The sequence below is a fragment of the Theropithecus gelada genome, chromosome 11 (assembly GCF_003255815.1).
Source record: "Theropithecus gelada isolate Dixy chromosome 11, Tgel_1.0, whole genome shotgun sequence".
In the NCBI taxonomy this organism is placed as follows: Eukaryota; Metazoa; Chordata; class Mammalia; order Primates; family Cercopithecidae; genus Theropithecus; species Theropithecus gelada.
The window spans coordinates 68,207,176-68,226,684 of record NC_037679.1 but is presented as its reverse complement, the minus strand read 5'-3'; the positions used below and the strand labels follow the sequence as shown (position 1 = coordinate 68,226,684).

The window sequence follows — 19,509 nt, the reverse complement described above, 5'->3', positions numbered from 1 at the left end:
GGGCCCTTGTAAAAGAAATTAGTGCCCTTATATAAGATGCCCTGTAGAGCTCCATGGCCCCTTTCTGACATCTAAGGACATAGTGAAAGGACAGCATCTATGAAATGAAAGGTGGGTCCTCAGTAGATACCAAATCTGCCAGTGTCTTGATTTTGACCTTCCCAGCCTAGAGAATTGTGAGACATACAGTGTGTGGTTTAGAAGCCACTCAGTCTTTGGTATTTTATGACAGTAGCCCAAATGGACTAAGACACCTGAACGTAGACTAGGGCTCTGCTCCCCAGACCCAGCTCTGCCCAGGAGCACACAAGAGCTTTGGGACATGCGAGAGAGACACAGCCAAGCCCTGGTCCCAGCACTACATCTGCCTCTAGGAAGAGTGCCTGCCCCATCTGGTACTTCAGTTCAGTTTTCTCTCAGAAAACACACACCCTAAAGGGCCTTCAACCTATAAAATACACATTTTATGACACAAGGTAGCAAGAAATAGAAGAATGTGTATTGCAGCACTATTTGTAATAACAATAAAAATTAGAACCAAATTAGTAAGCCAACAACCTTGCAATGGAACACTCTAGATCTGCCCTGTCCGATAGGGTGACCCCTAACCACACACAGCTATTTAAATTGATGAAAATTAAACAAAATGTAAACTTCAGTTCCTCAGTCACACTTGCCACTTTCAAGTGCTCAGTCACCGCATAAGGGCAGCATCGTGGACACAGCAGGTAAGGAACGTTCCCATCACTACTGAAAGTGCGGGGAGACAGTGCTATAGACATGAGTTTAGACTCGTGTTAAAGAAAACTTGTTAATAGCATGGAAAACTATGCCACGATCATATCAAAGCTGCAAAACTGTATTTGCACCATGATCTCAACTTTGTAAAATTAATGCAAAAGAAAAAAATATGTAACAAAGATTTGCTAAAATGTTCACCAGGATTACCTCTAGGCATTAGCACATGATGGATTTGTTTTCCTGATTTTTTAGGCTCGCTTGAAATTTTGAAATTTTCTACATTGTGCATGTGTGACAAATAAAATCAAGTTAGGGGCAGCCACGTCCCCAAAGGTAGCCAAGAGGCATTAGAGGCAAAGGAGGATGATTGTGAAAGCACACCCTGATCAATGACACACAGGTTTAGTTGAACTAAAGCCCCCAAATCTCCCAAGTTGTGAGTTCTACTCGTGCTCATCTATATTAAATAGAAAGCATTAGTTAAAAAAAACAAAAATTCTGTCTCAGAAGCAGACTCAAACTCTGTCCTCTTTTCCCTCCCGACAATTCCTGGAACCTGGAATGTGACCTTATTTGGAATGGGGTCTCTGCAGATGGAACTAAGATGAAATCATACTGGATCAGGGTAGGCGCTAAATCCAAGGTGACTGGTGTTCATACAAAGAGACACAAAGACACAGTCATGAAAGACAATGTGAACACACACACACACACACACACACACACACAGAGGCAGAGGCCGGGGGGTGGCTCATGCCTGTAATCCCAGCACTTTGGGAGGCCAAGGCAGGCAGATCACTTGAGCTTAGGAGTTCAAGACCAGCCTAGGCAACATGGTGAAATCCCATTTCTACTAAAAATACAAAAATTAGCCAGGCATGGTGGCATATGCCTATAATCTCAGCTACTCAGGAGGCTGAGGCAGGAGAATCGCTTGAACCTGGGAGATGGAGGTTGCAGTGAGCCAAGATTGCACCACTGCACTCCAGCCCGGGCGACAGAGCAAGGCTCTGTTTGGGAAAACAAAAAAACCAGAGACAGAGACGGGCAAGGCAGCCACAAGCCAAATATCACCAGGGACTGCCAGCAGCACCAAAAGCTGGCAAGGCTCGGAACAGATCCTGCCCCAGCGCCTTCTTCAGAGAGACCACGGCCCGCCAACACCTTGATTTTACACTTGGCCTCCAGAACTGGGACAGAATAAATTTTTGTTGGTTTAAACCAGTTTGTGGTACCTTGTCTCCGCAGCTACAGGAAACTTATCCACGCTCCACTGTGCCCTCTGTGGACTGCACAGCCCTACATGTTCTAAAAGCCAAAGTGTTTAGGTGTCAAGGTCACGGACTACACGGGCATTCCTGAGGAACACAAGTGCTCAAACCCAAGCATGGGCAAATCCACTCCAGGGATGGTTCATGGAAGAAAGAAACTCCCTGAAGCTTGCACAGTGTTGGAGACATCGGAGAGGCACGGGGGCATTTACCTTGAGAATGTACTTAATGCCTCCGTAAATTAATTCCACATCTACGATGTTCAGTAGTGAATCCGCTGGGAGGACCTGGCCCCTGAAAGAAAAGACAGGGCCATGGTCAGCCTTGGGAGGGACTGAGAACTCCACAGCCATCCCTTGCATTTAAAAAAATTACGCAGCTCTCTGCATCAGCAAACCTGACTGCACTAAAAATGCTAAGCCTGGGCCGGGCGCAGTGGCTCACGCCTGTAATCCCTGCACCTTGGGAGGCCGAGGCAGGCATATCACTTGAGGCCAAGAGTTCAAGACCAGCCTGGCCAACATGGCAAAGCCCCATCTCTACTAAAAATACAAAAATTAGCCAGACATGGTGACATGCACCTGTCAACCCAGCTACTCGGGAGGCTGAGGCACAAGAATTGCTTGAAAGCAGAGGGGGCGGAGGTTGCAGTGAGCTGAGATTGCACCGTTGCACTCCAGGCTGGGTGACAGAGCGAGACTGTATCTCAAAAAAAAAAAAAAGCTAAGTCTGATTAAAAGGCACGCACAGAACCTGAATCACCCCGAGGAGCCTGATATTGCTCAGAACTTAAGGAATCAGCACTTGCTGAAGGATCTGAAATCTTAAAAACGCTTTTCGGGAGCAAAATCCATAATGGCCTCTCGGAAAAATTTCACATATGGGATCCTGCCTCCTGTTTATGAAAGAAACCAGAGCAGGGACTACGATTCTACTACCGTTCAAAAGCATAACAAAGCACTAAAACGTTTCTCGCCAGCACGGTGGCTCACTCCTATAATCTCAGCACGTTGAAGAGTTGAGGCAGGAGGATTGCTTGAGGCCACGAGTTTGAGAACAGCCTGGGGGGAAATATAGCGAGATCCCATCCATACAGAAAATTTAAAAAATTGGCCAGGCATGATGGCATGCACTGGTGGCCCCAACTACTTGGGAGGCTGAGGTGGGAGGATCACTGGAGCCCAGGAAGTCGAGGCTGCAGTGAGCCGTGATCACACCACTGCACTCTAGCCTGGGTGACAGCCTGGAATAAAAGAAACCCCTCTAAAAAAAAAAAAAAAAAAAAAGTCCTTTTACTTTCTTCTTGATAGTTCCTTTGCCTCTTGCAGTAGTTATTCACTGGGGATGATTATTCTGCTCCTAACCCTGGGACATTGGGCAATGTCTGGAGATGTATTTGATTGTCATGGCTCAGAGGGAAGGGCTGCTCCTGGCATTTAGTAGGGAGAGGCCAGGAATGCTGCTAACATCCTATGATGCAAAGGACAGGCTCCCAAACAAAAAATGATCCAGCACAAAACGTTAAAGTGCTGAGGCTAAGAAACCCCGGCCTATCCTAACAGAGATCGCCTAGTTGCTTTCCATTCTGGTCCATTTTATGATGACCCTCTGATTCAGGTGAGGGTCTGGGAATGCACCCATTTGTAGAGATGACCTTTCAGCCACTTTGCTTCCTAAATCCACCTCCTTGAACTCAGAACTCCTGACTATTATGATGTACCTTACACAAGTCAGCATGGATCTGTACACAACAGTCTGTACACTGACTGCCACCCTGGCCTCGAGAATCCCATTCCCTGACCCACGGCCTCTTTGAGGGTGGCCTAGGTTGATCCGCAGAGGAATTTCCCCGAGGCAAGACCGGAGGAGAGACTCACCAATTGCCTGGTGACTAACTGGCCACACAAATAAAGGAGACAGGTTCTGCCTCCTAAGCTGCTAACACATATCACAAAAGCAGAAGGGAACTGCCACAGGCCCTACCTTTCCAGGCAGTGTAAGAAATCTGTCATGCACGTTCTGAACATCGCATCGGCCACGTTCAAGGCCCCGCATACCACCCCAAGCATGATATCCGGTTTCTCCGCCTAGGAGAGAATGTACTTCAGTATCCTCAGGAAGCTGAGGTCTCGGCCATCCAGAGGGGAGACACAGGCAGCTCACTCTCCACCTGCACTTTCTCAGCAATGAGGTAGTCCAACCACCCGGTGTCGATGTCATTGTTCTGGAAGCTCTCGGTCTCCAGGAGGTTAATGAGGTATTCCACGGTGGTCCTAAAGTCACCTCGGATGGACAGTTCCTTCAAAGCCACCACCATGTTCCTTGAAGGGAAAGGCACATGGATCATTCTCCAAATTCATGCATACATCAACAGAGTTGCTGCAATCATGTGGTTCAGAGAACTAGAAAAGCACAGGAGTGGCCAGGTGTGGTGGCTCACGCCTGTAATCCCAGCACTTTGGGAGGTTGAGGTAGGTGTATCACTTGAGGTCAGGAGTTCGAGACCAGCCTGGCCAACATGGTGAAACCCCATTTCTACCAAATACACAAAAATTAGCTCAGCATGGTGGAGCACACCTGTAATCCCAGCTACTCAGGAGGCTGAGGCAGGAGAATCGCTTGAACCTGGGAGGCAGATGTTGCAGTGAGCTGAGATCGCCACTGCACTCCCACCTGGGTGACAGAGCGAGACTCTGTCTCAAGAAAGAAAAGAAAGAAAAGAAAAAAAAAGAAAAGAAAAGAAAAGAGAGGAGAGGAGAGGAGAAAAAAAAGGAAAGGAAAGGAAAGAGAAAAGAAAAGCACAGGAGTTAAGAGAAGGCTCTGACTGACACAGCCAGTACATTGATTCAGCACCACGGTTTACTGCCTGGGTAATCTTGGCCAAGTGACTTGGGAGCTCTGGGCCTCACTTTCCTCCTAAGGAAAATGGGGAAACAGCCCTGACTTCAGAAGGGTGTTTCCGAATTGAAAGGAGACAACCCATGTAATGTACATGGCCACTGGTCAATAAATGTTAACTACAATGAACGTGATTAGTTACCATTGTTATCATTATTGACTATAATAGTTAATGATTAGTAGACAGAGAACCGGCCAGCCATGGTGGTTCACGCCTATAATCCCAGTACTTTTGGGAGTCTGAGGCGGGAGGACTGCTTGAAGCGAGGAGTTCAAGACCAGCCTGGGAAAAATAGTGAGACCCTATCTCTACAAAGAAGTTTTTTAAATCAGAGCGAGACTCCGTCAAAAAAAAAAAAAAAAAAAAAGAAGTTTTTTAAATCAGCCAAGCTTGGTGGTATGTGACTGTATTCCCAGCTACTCAGGAGGCTGAAGGGGGAAGATCACTTGAGCCCAGGAGTTTGGGGCTGCAGTGAGCTATGATCACACCACTGCATTCTAGCCTGGGCAACACAGTGAGACACCATCTCTTAAAAGAAGAAAAGACAGAGGGAAAATTGGTCACTGCCTCTGTCTCTCCCTTGACCTATTCCAATCTCCTCCTGTCCCCAGAGCTGGTGCCACCCTCTCACCATCCACACAGCTGTTCCACCTGTGTATGTGGGGTGCACCTGCAGATGGATGGCACTGTCACCCGGCTCAGGGGCCTGGTGGGCCCCATGGCTGCCTCTCCCCAACACATAGCCTCCAATCTCCAAGCGCACCAGTTCAAATGGCTAAACCTCAGGCTGGGCGTGGTGGCTCACGCCTGTAATCCCAGCACTTTGGGAGGCCAAGGTGGGCGGATCACCTAAGGTCGGGTGTTCAAGACCAGCCTGACCAACATGGAGAAACCCCATCTCTACTAAAAATACAAAATTAGCCGGGCGTGGTGGTGCATGCCTGTAATCTCAGCTACTTGGGAAGCTGAGGCAGGTGAATTGCTTGAACCCGGGAGGCAAGGTTGCGGTGAGCCAAGATTGTGGCATTGCACTCCAGCCTGGACAACAAGAGCGAAACTCCATCTGAAAAAAAAACCACAAATGGCTAAACCTCTCCTCCCTATGGATTCACGGTGAGTGTGGGCAGGTATCTGAATACCTCTTCTTCTGGGAGAGAAAGCTTTCTTTCTTTCTCTTTTGAGACGGAGTCTCACTCTGTCACCCAGGTTGGAGTGCAGTGGCACAATCTCAGCTCACTACAACCCCTGCCTCCCACGTTCAAGTGATTCTCCTGCCTCAGCCTCCCAAGTAGCTGGGATTACAGGCGCCCACCACCATGCCTGGCTAATTGTTATATTTTTAGTAGAGATGGGGTTTCACTCTTGTTGCCCAGGATGGTCTCGAACTTAGTGCTGGGATTACACGCGTGAGCCACCGAGCCCCCCCCTTTTTTTTTTGAGACGGAGTTTCACTTTTGTTGCCCAGGCTGGTGTGAAATGGCATGATCTCAGCTCACTGCAACCTCCACCTCCCAGGTTCAAGCAATTCTCCTGCCTCAGCCTCCTGAATAGCTGATATTACAGGCAGCCACCAGGACGCCCCGCTAATTTTTGTATTTTTAGTAGAGACAGGGTTTCGTCCTGTTGGCCAGGCTGGTCGTAAACTCCTGGCTTCAAGTGATCCGCCGTGGCCTCCGAAACTGCTGGGATTACAGGCATGAGCCACTATGCCTAGCCGAGAAAGTTTTCATGTCTTGCAGCATCCTGTGTGCTGTCAGCAGGTAACAGGGAAGGACACTGATGACCCCATTTTGGGGGTGAGAAAATGAAGACCCAGTGAGGTCAAACAAGGGTATCCACAGGCCATGAGTTAGCTGTGGGTCTGGAAGCCGGGTCTGAGTTAACCCGCTGGCCTCACGGGTGCGTGGCTTGTCCTAGTTTCCTCGGGGCAGTCCCCATTTTAGCACTGAGAAGTCCTTCAGCCTGAGAAACCAGTGCCAGGAAAACCAGGAGAGCTGATCTCCCTGCTGGACTCTCACTAAGAGCAATAAGAAAAGCTGGAATTTCTGCCTATGAGTTCTGTTGAAGTTGCAGTTGATCCACTCGTAGCATGTGACAAGCCACAGGTCACTTCACTCGGAGGGGTCTGGGTTGGCTGACCTGTCTCCCGCATCCTATTAAGCCCTTTTTGCTGCAATTTTCCATAAACTTCAAAGATCTCAATTTTTCACTAAGCATGATAATAAAATTAATTATTCTAAGCTGGCAAAGAAAGCCTGATCATCAAAACTGCCCAACTCAATTCAATTCATGGCTAAGTGCCCCAGGCCAGATTTTAATGCTAAGGCCTTTGGGATTTTTTCACTCCGAAGGGCAGTTATTTACCCACACAAAAACCTTTAATTACAAAGTAAACTAGTTTTCTACCTTTCCACACCCATGTCAAGTCAGGGCAAGTGTCGGATGTGGTGTGTCAGAATTTGGGGGTCCCTCTGTCAATGTGGGCTTCTCAGCTCTGCAGAAACTATCACAAGCCTGGGAGGACTTGGCTGAGCTGGGGACATGGGGCTGCTGTCACAGGCCTCAGGGTGGTGGGTGGTTCACAGCAGGACACACTCCTTAAAATTTAGTCTTCCACATGAAATACAACCAATTAGGGAACTACCGATAAGGTTTAAACGTAAAGGAGTTTCCCTCCCCCTTTCTTCAGCTATAGTACTTAGCACCTTTTAAACTTTGGGTACTCCTTGAACGATCTTTAGATCTCCTTCAAGCTAGACCTCTTATAAGCTCAAGACCAAATGACATGGTGCACTCATTTTACTCTGTGGATCTTCAATAAAGGAAAAGGGCAGGCTTTGACCTTGAACTTCAAGCACAGGGTATTTAAAATGGGGCCTACCCTGTGATTTACTTTTCTGGGTCTCCTCAAATGCAACTGTATCTGAAGCCCCAGGGGACCTTTTAGTTTCTTAAAGGAAGGAATTGGGAAAAGGAGGAAGTGGGAAGGGAAGGAAAGAAGGAAGGAAGGAAAGACCGAGGAAGAAAGGGAGGGGGAGGAAAGCAGAGAAGGGAGGAAAAGAAGGAAGGAGGGAGGAAGGGAGGAAGAAAGAAGACAGGAAGACGGGGGGGGGGGAGAAGAGGGGAGGAAGGAAGGAAGACAATGGAAGGGAAGGAAGGAAGAAAGAAGGGAGAGAGGCTGGGAGGGAGGGAGGGAGGGAGGGAGGGAAGGAAGGAAGGAAGGAAGGAAGGAAGGGAGGGAGGGAGGGAGGGAGGGAGGGAGAGAGATACTGACGAAATGGCCTCTTCCCGGTTCTCTCCCCAGGAGAAGCAGTGCCCAAACTGGGAATCCGCAAACTCATGCAGGCCTCCAGTAGCAGCCACACTGAAGTAACCCCACACGTTCTTGCTGCTGCGGAAATTCAGTTCCTGGACAGTCCCAGAGCTCGGCTTAAACCCCTGGAGTCCAGACAGAAAACGCAAAATGGAAGAAATCATTACTCCAGATATATTTTCATCAGAATTCAGTCCTGGGAAAACCCAAGAACCCCTACCCTAACCAAAAGCTTAGCATAGGTTTTCATTATCCAGAATTGGAAATCTAACCTGTCTTCACTTTTATTTAAACTTTTTATATTCACCTCTGCAGGTGAAGAAATCTAGGGCGTCCCTGGCAGGGCCCTTGCTGCTGGGAAGGGGCCATTTCATCAGTATTTCCTTCCTTTCCTCTCTCCTCCCTTCCTCCTTCCCATTCTCCCTTCTTCCTTCCTCACTTCCCCCTTCCCTCCTTCCTTTTCTACCCCTTCCTCCCTCCCTCCCTCCATCCTGGTCTACCTCACCCCATCGGCCAGGCTGCTGCCAACACACACCTGATCCCCTCTGGGGGAATGGCCTATCTCCCTCTGAGTACAATTTTGGTAAGAGTGGGTGGACATGGCACCTGTCACTGGGATTAGGGCTCCTGAACTAAGGGATGAAGGTTTCTGGGAGAGGTATGTAGAGGTGAGAGATGGAGAGACCCAAGTGCCTGGGCTGTTACCATACCTGGTCCTCCATCCTCCCAGGAATGTGGGAACTAGCCATCATCCCTCCAAAAAATTCCCCTTTTGCATGTCCACCAGAGTCGGTGTTTGGTTCATAGCCAAGAACCCCAAACAAATGCAGCTACCCTAGCTTAAAATTATTTAATTAAAAGGGGTGGAGGTGTACCCTCTCTTACCCCCAGGTTCCTGAGTGTAATAATTAAGCCATTAAGTTGTAGTAGATTGATGAGTCCTGTGATAATCAATGGTTGCTATGCACGTAAACTGTAAGGGATGCCAGTTGGTTTGTTTTTTAAGACCCAAGTAAGACCAAGTCACAAAGGGACTGTCTACAATGAGCCAGACTTTATACTGTGGCAAAAAAAGCACACGGGGCCAGAAATCCAAGGACTAGGGTTCTAAACCTGGCTGCTTGTCCCAAAGATAGGCATGGCTTTTGGAATCTACTGACGGGTCTCAGCAGGTCCCAGACGAGAGACAGGAAGCAAGTTACCCCAGGCTCTTTGCCTGTAATGTGGAGTGACACTGTCCAGCAGCAGGAGTTCCTATAAGTGAGCACTGAGACACGGGAAGGCTCGGCCCAGAGCCTGGCAGTAATCCAAAAATCCAATAAATCCAGCCGGGTGCAGTGGCTCATGCCTGTAATCCCAACACTTTGGAGGCCGAGGCGGGAGAATCACTTGAAGTCAGGAGTTCGAGACAAGCCTGGCCAATATGGTGAAACCCCGTCTCTACTAAAAATAGAAAAATTAGCCGGGCATTGTGGCGGGCACCTGTAATCCCAGCTACTTGGGAGGCTGAAGCAGGAGAATCGCTTGAACCTGGGAGGCGGAGGTCGTAGTGAGCCAAGATCACATCACTGCACTCCAGCCTGGGTGACAGAGTGAGACTTCATCTCACAAAAACAAGAATAAAAATAAATAAAAATCCAATAAATCCAATAATCCAATAAACCACGGCATGTCCCTTCCCATGCCTCAGTTTCCCCATTTGTAAACTGAGATGCCTGGATAGCTTATGGGTGTCTCTTCTCAGGCCAACATCCAGCGTCCCCACATGCTGGGAGATCTGAGATGGTGGAAACACAGGGGCCCGCATAACTTGCCTCATCTGGGTTTTCACTGGTGATTCTGGCGGCAATGACGTGACCTCGGGCGAGGGGAGGGTTTGACGGGGTTTCGAAAGAAATGGGAGTCACTCCCCATGGCGACTCTCCGTACAGAAGCCGGATATCCTTCAGCCGGTGCAGTGGCACGCCCATGGCGATCTAAAATCAAGAGATCCAACCCACAGACTGTCAGCCCTACCAGAACACGGCCCCAAAACACCAGGCACAGTGGTAGATGCAATAGAGGTTCAGTCAATGATTTAGGATATACAGACACTACTCTATAGACAACATGGTGCTCTACTGTGGCCAGAAAGCCAAAGAAAGAAAAAGCCGTAAGGCATGAATCTTTCATGGTGGAGCAAATAGTACATTTGGGAAAAGGAAAAATATTTATGAAAGGACATCACACAAGAAAATACATGCATTAAGTAATACACGCACTAGACTTTTACAGCTAGGGAAGGTGAGAAGTAACCATGTTGGCTGTAGAGTTAAAGGAGGTTTTTGTAAAGGGCACCCAAAGATGAAACTGGACATGAAGAATTGGTAAAAAATAGACAATTATGGAACCAGCTTAACCAAATGATCAGAGTTAACATGCTTCATGATGGGATGTATTAAGGACACAACACCTGTGTAGCATTCTGCCAAAATGTGTAGCAGGAATTGAACAAGGAAGAAACATCAGAGAAATCCACAGTGAGGGACATTCTGCCTGAGCTCCTCAAAAAAGCCAGTGTTCATGCCTGTAATCCCAGCACTTTGGGAGGCCGAAGCAGGCAGATCGCTCGAGCCTAGGAGTTGGAGACCAGTCTGGGCAACATAATGAGACCCCATCTCTACAGAAAAAATTAATAAAACATTAGCCGGGCATGCTGACTTGCACTTGTGGTCCCAGCTACTCAGGAGGCTGAGGAGGGAGGATTACTCAAGTGTGGGAGGTTGAAGCCATAGTGAGTCATGATTGTACCACTGCACTCCAGCCTGAGTGACAGAGCAAGACTCCATCACAAAAAAAAAAAAAAAAAAAATTAATGCCAATGTCAAGGATGAAAAAAGACTATGGAATGCTTTCAGATTAAAGAGATTAAAGACACATGAAAATAAAATGGAATATGTCACCCTGGGCTGGATCCTGGATTTAAGAGACAAACAAAAAACAGCCATAAAGAGACATTATTGGAACAACAGGGAAAATATTTAATGTGAATAGTATATGTTAGATATAGATGTGGTATCAATGCTATATTTCTCAAGTGTCATAACTGCACTAGGGTATTGGACCAGAATGTTCTTGTTCTAGGGGGCCCTTAGAATGAAGTATTCAGACGCCATATGTTACGAAGTTTCACTCAAACCATTGCTCAAAAGATTTAGCCCATGGCCAGGCACAATGACACACACCTGTAATCCCAGCATTTTGGGAGGCCGAGGTGGGCTGATCAATTGAGGTCAGGAGTTTGAGACCAGCCTGGCCAACATGGTGAAGCCCTGCCTCTACTAAAAATACAAAAATTAGCTGGGTGTGGTGGCATGCACCTATAATCCCAGCTACTCGGGAGACTGAGGCAGAAGAATCACTTGAACCTGGGAGGTGGAGGTTGTAGTGAGCCAAGATCGCACCACTGCACTCCAGCCTGGGTGACAGAGAGAGACTCCATCTCAAAAAAAAAAAAAAAAAAAAAAAAGATTGAGCCCCCTAAAATTATACAAACAGACAGAAGAGAGGCAAAGCAAATGTGGCAACTGATGGATCTACATGCAGGGTGTATGGGTGTTAATTGTATCATTCTTGCAACTTTTTTGAAATCTTTCAAACTAAAAAAAATAGAGAAATTTTTTTTCAATTCTGTGGAAGGAAGAAAAAGAGGAAGGGAGGAAGACCAGCCTGGGCAATATAATGAGATCCCATTATGGGAAGAAAGAAGGAAGGAAGAAAACAATAAAAAAATTGAGAGAAGAAATAAAGGACATCCAAATTGGAAAGGAAGAAGTCCAATTATCCTTGTTTACAGATGATATGATCTTAAAATTGGAAAAACCCAAAGAATCCACCAAAAAACTATTCAAATTGATAAAAAAAAAAAATTCAGTAAATCTACAGGATACAAAATCAACATATAAAAATCAGTAGCATTTCTATATGCCAAGAGCGAACGATCTGGAAAAAAAAATCAAGAAAGTAATTCCATTTAGGATAGCTACAAATAAAATAAAATCCCTGGAATAAACTTAACCAAAGAAGTAAAAGGTCTCGATAATAAAAAGCATAAAACATTGATGTAAGACATTGAAGAGAACACAAAAAAATGGAAAGACATTCCATGTTCATGGTTTGGTAGAATCAGTATTGTTAAAATTGTTGTATTACCCGAAGCAATCTATAGATTCAATGCAATCCCTATCAAAATACCAATGACATTCTTTACAGAAATAGAAAAACAAAAAATCCTAAAATTTATATGGAAACACAAAAGACCCAGAATAGCCAATACCATCCTGAATAAAAAGAACAAACACTGGAGGAATCAAATTACCTGACTAGGAGTTATACTACAGAGCTACAGTAACCAAAACAGGGTGGCACTGACATAAAAACAAACACATAGACCAATAGGACAGAATAGAGAACCCAGAAACAAATCCATACATCTACAGTGAACTCATTTTTGACAAACTTGCAAAGAACATGCAGTGGGAAAAAAGTCTCTTCAATAAATGGCGCTGGGAAAACTGGATATCCATATGCCGAATCATAAATGAAGAATCAAATTCTTCAAATCAAACTGAACTAAAGACTTAAATCTAAGACCTCAAATTATGAAACTACTAGAAGAAAACATTCGGGGAACTCTTGGGAATGTCAGTCTGGGCAAAAATTTATTGAGTAATACCCCAAAGGCACAGACAACTAAAGCAAAAAAGGAACAAACGGGATCAAATCAAGTTAAGAAACTTTTGCACAGCAAAGGAAACAATCAACAAAGGGAAGAGACAACCCACAGCATGGGATAAAATATTTGCAAACTATCCACCTGACAAGGGATTAATAACCAGAATACATAAGCACCTCAAGGATGAGCAGGGTGACTCATACCTGTAACACCAGCACTTTGGGAGGCTGAGGTGGGAGAGTTGCTTGAACCCAAGAGTTTGAGACCAGCCTAGACAACATAGCGAGACCTTATCTCTACAAAAAATTTTTAAAAGTCAGCTGGGCATGGTGGTGTACACCTGTAGTCTCAGCTACTCAGGAGGCTGATGTGGGAGAATCACTTGAGCCCAGGAGGTCAAGACTGCAGTGACCCATGATCATGCCACTGCATTCCAGCCTGGGCAGCAGAGCAAGGTTCTGTCTCAAAAACAAAAAAGAAGCTAAAACAACTCAGTAGGAAAAAGTCTAATGAATCCCACTAAAAATAGACAAAATATCTGAATAGACATTTCCCAAAAGAAGACATACGAATGGCAAACAGGCATATGAAAAGGCACTCAACATCATTGAACATCAGAGAAATGCAAATCAAAACTACAATGAGACATCGTCTCACTCCAGTTAGAATGGCTTTTATCCAAAAGACAGGCAATAAGAAATGCTAGCGGCCAGGCATGGTGGCTCAAGCCTGTAATCCCAGCACCTTGGGAGGCCGAGGCGGGTGGATCACGAGGTCAGGAGATCAAGACTATCCTGGCTAACATGGTGAAATCCCGTCTCTACTAAAAATACAAAAATTAGCTGAGCGTCATGGCGTGCGCCTATAGTCCCAGATACTCAGGAGGCTGAGGCAGGAGAATTGCCTGAACCTGTGAAGTGGAAGTTGCAGTGAGCCGAGATCACGCCACTGCACTCCAGCCTGGGTGACAGAGCAAGACTCAGTCTCAAAAAAGAAAAAAAAAGAAAAGAAAGAAAGAAAGAAAAGAAAAAAAAAGAAATGCTAGCAAGGACGTGGAGAAAAGGGGCCCCTCATACACTGTTGGTAGAACTCAAAATTAGTACAACCACTATGGAAGACAATATGGAGGTTCCTCAAAAAAACTAAAAGTAGACGGGTGCCCAAGATGGCCGAATAGGAACAGCTCCAGCCTCCAGCTCCCAGCATTAGTGACACAGAAGACGGGTGATTTCTTCATTTTCAACTGAGGTACCGGATTCATTTCACTGGGGCGTGTCAGACAGCTGATGCTGGTCCACGGTTACAGCCCGACCAGCGAGAGCTGAAGCAGGGCGAGGCACCGCCTCACCTGGGAAGCGCAAGGGGGAAGGGAATTCCTTTTCCTAGCCAAGGGAAATTGAGACACACAACACCTGGAAAATCGGGTAACTCCCACCCTAATACTGCGCTTTACCAAGGGTCTTAGCAAACGGCACACCAGGAGATTATATCCCACACCTGGCCCAAAGGGTCCCACACCCACAGAGCCTCCCTCATTGCTAGCACAGCAGTCTGAGATCTAACTGCAAGGTGGCAGGGAGGCTGGGGAGGGGTGCCCGCCATTGCTGAGGCTTAAGTAGATAAACAAAGCTGCCAGGAAGCTCGAATTGGGTGCAGCCCACCGCAGCTCAAGGAGGCCTGCCTGCCTCTGTAGACTCCACCTCTGGGGACAGGGCATAGCTAAACAAAAACCAGCAGAAACCTCTGCAGATGTAAAAGTCCCCGTCCGACAGCTTTGAAGAGAGCAGTGGTTCTCCCAGCACGGAGGTTGAGATCTGAGAACGGACAGACTGCCTGCTCAAGTGGGTCCCCAACCCCTGAGTAGCCTAACTGGGAGACATCCCCCACTAGGTGCAGACTGACACCTCACAGCTCACACGGTGGGGTACACCTGAGATGGCGCTTTCAGAGCAAGAATCAGATAGCAGCACTCGCTGTTCAGCAATATTCTGCAGCCTCCGCTGCTGATACCCAGGCAAACAGGGTCTGGAGTGGACCTCAAGCAATCTCCAGCAGACCTACAGCTGAGGGTCCTGACTGTTAGAAGGAAAACTAACAAACAGAAAGGACACCCACACCAAAACCCCATCAGTATGTCACCATCATCAAAGACCAAAGGCAGACAAAACCACAAAGATGGGGAAAAAGCAGTGCAGAAAAGCTGGAAATTCAAAAAATCAGAGCACATCTCCCCCTCCAAAGAAATGCAGCTCATCGCCAGCAACGGAACAAAGTTGGACGGAGAATGACTTTGACGAGTTCAGAGAAGAAGGCTTCAGTCAATCGAACTTCTCAGAGCTAAAGGAGGAACTACGTAACCAGTGCAAAGAAACTAAAAACCTTGAAAAAAGAATGGATGAATGGATAACTAGAATAATCAATGCAGAGAAGACCTTAAAAGAACTGATAGAGATGAAAACCATGATATGAGAACTATGTGACAAATGCACAAGCTTCAGTAACTGACTCGATCAACTGGTAGAAAGATTATCAGTGATTGAAGATCAAATGAATGAAATGAAGCAAGAAGAGAAATGTAGAGGAAAAAGAGTAAAAAGAAATGAACAAAGCCTCCAAGAAATATGGGATTATGTGAAAAGACCAAATCTACATCTGATTGGTGTGCCTGAAAGTGACGGGGAAAATGGAACCAAGTTGGAAAATACTCTGCAGGATATCATCCAGGAGAACTTCCCCAACCTAGTAAGGCAGGCCAACATTCAAATTCAGGAAATACAGAGAACGCCACAAAGATACTCCTCGAGAAGAGAAACTCCAAGACACATAATTGTCAGATTCACCAAAGTTGAAATGAAAGAAAAAATGTTAAGGGCAGCCAGAGAGTAAGGTCGGGTTACCTACAAAGGGAAGCTCATCAGACTAACAGCAGATCTCTTGGCAGAAACTCTACAAGCGAGAAAAGAGTGGGGGCCAATATTCAACATTCTTAAAGAAAAAATTTTCAACCCAGAATTTCATATCCAGCCAAACTAAGTTTCATAAGTGAAGGAGAAATAAAATCCTTTACAGACAAGCAAATGCTTAGAGATTTTGTCACCACCAGGCCTGCCCTACAAGAGATCCTGAAGGAAGCACTAAACATGGAAAGGAACAACCGGTACCAGCCATTGCAAAAACATGCCAAAATGTAAAGTCCATCGATGCTAGGAAGAAACTGCATCAACTAACAAGCAAAATAACTGACTAATATCATAATGACAGTATCAAGTTCACACATAACAATATTAACCTTAAATGTAAATGGACTAAATGGTCCAATTAAAAGACACAGACTGGCAAATTGGATAAAGAGTCAAGACCCATCAGTTTGCTGTATTCAGGAGACCCATCTCACATGCAGAGACACACAAAGGCTCAAAATAAAGGGATGGAGGAAGATCTACCAAGCAAATGGAAAACAAAAAAAAGCAGGGGTTGCAGTCCTAGTCTCTGATAAAACAGACTTCAAACCATCAAAGATCAAAAGAGACAAAGAAGGCCATTACATAACGGTAAAGGGATCCATTCATCAGGAAGAAGTAACTATCCTAAATATATATGCACCCAATACAGGAGCACCCAGATTCACAAAGTAAGTCCTTAGAGACTTACAAAGAGATTTAGACTCCCATACAATAATAACGGGAGACTTTAACACCCCACTGTCAACATTAGACAGATCAACGAGACAGAAAGTTAACAACAATATCCAGGAATTGAACTCAACTCTGTACCAAGCAGACCTAATAGACATCTACAGAACTCTCCACCCCAAATCAACAGAATGTACATTCTTCTCAGCACCACATCGCACTTATTCCAAAACTGACCACATAGTTGGAAGTAAAGCACTCTTCAGCAAATGTAAAGAACAAAAATTATAACAAACCGTCTCTCAGACCACAGTGCAATCAAACTAGAACTCAGGACTAAGAAACTCAATCAAAATGGCTCAACTACATGGAAACTGAACAACTTGCTCCTGAATGACTACTGGGTACATAACGAAATGAAGGCAGAAATAAAGATGTTCATTGAAACCAATGAGAACAAAGATACAACACACCAGAATCTCTGGGACACATTTAAAGCAGTGTGTAGAGGGAAATTTATAGCACTAAATGCCCACAAGAGAAAGCAGGAAAGATCTAAAATTGACATCCTAACATCACAATTAAAAGAACTAGAGAAGCAAGAGCAAACACATTCAAAAGCTAGCAGAAGGCAAGAAATAACTAAGATCAGAGCAGAACTGAAGGAGATAGAGACACAAAAAACCCTCCAAAAAATCAATGAATCCAGGAGTTGGTTTTTTGAAAAGATCAACAAAAGTGATAGACCGCTAGCAAGACTAATAAAGAAGAAAAGAGAGAAGAATCAAATAGACGCAATAAAAAATGATAAAGGGGATATCACCACCAACCCCACATAAATACAAACTACCATCAGAGAATACTATAAATACTTCTACGCAAATAAACTAGAAAACCTAGAAGAAATGATAATTTCCTGGACACTTACACTCTCCCAAGACTAAACCAGGAAGAAGTTGAATCCCTGAATAGACCAATAGCAGGCTCTGAAATTGAGGCAATAATTAATAGCCTACCAACCAAAAAAAGTCGAGGACCAGACAGATTCACAGCCGAATTCTACCGGAGGTACAAGGAGGAGCTGGTACCATTCCTTCTGAAACTATTCCAATCAATAGAAAAAGAGGGAATCCTCCCTAACTCATTTTATGAGGCCAACATCATTCTGATACCAAAGCCTGGCAGAGACACAACAAAAAAAGAGAATTTTAGACCAATATCCCTGATGAACATCAATGCAAAAATCTTCAATAAAATACTGGCAAACCGAATCCAGCAGCACATCAAAAAGCTTATCCACCATGATCAAGTGGGCTTCATCCCTGGGATGCAAGGCTGGTTCAACATATGCAAATCAATAAACGTAATCCAGCTTATAAACAGAACCAAAGCCAAAAACCACATGATTATCTCAATAGATGCAGAAAAGGCCTTTGACAAAATTCAACAGCCCTTCATGCTAAAAACTCTCAATAAATTTGGTATTGATGGAATGTATCTCAAAATAATAAGAGCTATTTATGACAAACCCACTGCCAATATCATACGGAATGGGCAAAAACTGGAAGCATTCCCTTTGAAAACTGGCACAAGACAGGGATGCCCTCTCTCACCACTCCTATTCAACATAGTGTTGGAAGTTCTGGCTAGGGCAATCAGGCAACAGAAAGGAATAAAGGTATTCAGTTAGGAAAAGAAGAAGTCAAATTGTCCCTGTTTGCAGATGACATCATTGTATATTTAGAAAACCCCATTGTCTCAGCCCAAAATCTCCTTAAGCTGATAAGCAACTTCAGCAAAGTCTCAGGACAAAAAATCAATGTGCAAAAATCACAAGCATTCTTATACACCAGTAACAGACAAACAGAGGGCCAAATCATGAATGAACTCCCATTCACAATATCTTCAAAGGGAATAAAACACCTAGGAATCCAACTTACAAGGGATGTAAAGGACTCTTCTAGGAGAACTACAAACCACTGCTCAGTGAAATAAAAGAGGACACAAACAAATGGAAGAACATACCATGCTCATGGATAGGAAGAATCAATATTGTGAAAATGGCCATACTGCCCAAGGTAATTTATAGATTCAATGCCATCCCCATTAAGCTACCAATGACTTTCTTCACAGAATTGGAAAAAACTGCTTTAAAGTTCATATGAAACCAAAAAAGACCCACATTGCCAAGACAATCCTAAGCCAAAAGAACAAAGCTGGAGGCATCATACTACCTGACTTCAAACTATACTACAAGGCTACAGTAACCAAAACAGCATGGTACTGGTACCAAAACAGAGACATAGACCAATGGAACAGAACAGAGCCCTCAGAAATAATACCACACATCTACAGCTATCTGATCTTTGACAAACCTGACAAAAACAAGAAATGGGGAAAGGATTCCCTATTTAATAAATGGTGCTGGGAAAATTGGCTAGCCATAAGTAGAAAGCTGAAACTGGATCCTTTCCTTACTCCTTATACAAAAATTAATTCAAGATGGGTTAGAGACTTAAATGTTAGACCTAAAACCATAAAAACCCTAGAAGAAAACCTAGGTAATACCATTCAGGACATAGGCATGGGCAAGGACTTCATGTCTAAAACACCGAAAGCAACAGCAACAAAAGCCAAAATTGACAAATGGGATCTAATTAAACTAAAGAGCTTCCGCACAGCAAAAGAAACTACCATCAGAGTGAACAGACAACCTACAGAATGGGAGAAAATTTTTGCAATCTACTCATCTGACAAAGGGCTAATATCTAGAACCTACAAAGAACTCAAACAAATTTACAAGAAAAAAGCAAACAACCCCATCAAAAAGTGGGCAAAGGATATGAACAGACACTTCTCAAAAGAAGACATTCATACAGCCAACAGACACATGAAAAAATGCTCATCATCACTCGCCATCAGAGAAATGCAAATCAAAA

General features: G+C 44.9%; 1 protein-coding gene across 1 annotated transcript in view; it reads right to left on the bottom strand.

The window, feature by feature from the left end:
* ACACB (acetyl-CoA carboxylase beta) overlaps positions 1-19,509 on the bottom strand; it is a 158,539-nt gene that overhangs the window by 71,918 nt on the left and 67,112 nt on the right. The window contains exons 12-16 of the mRNA XM_025402909.1: positions 10,039-10,200; positions 8,186-8,349; positions 4,183-4,333; positions 3,996-4,099; positions 2,225-2,306 (exon numbers count right to left, since the gene is read on the bottom strand). Of these exons, the coding sequence (XP_025258694.1) occupies positions 2,225-2,306; positions 3,996-4,099; positions 4,183-4,333; positions 8,186-8,349; positions 10,039-10,200 (663 nt within the window). The remainder of the gene's footprint in view (positions 1-2,224; positions 2,307-3,995; positions 4,100-4,182; positions 4,334-8,185; positions 8,350-10,038; positions 10,201-19,509) is intronic.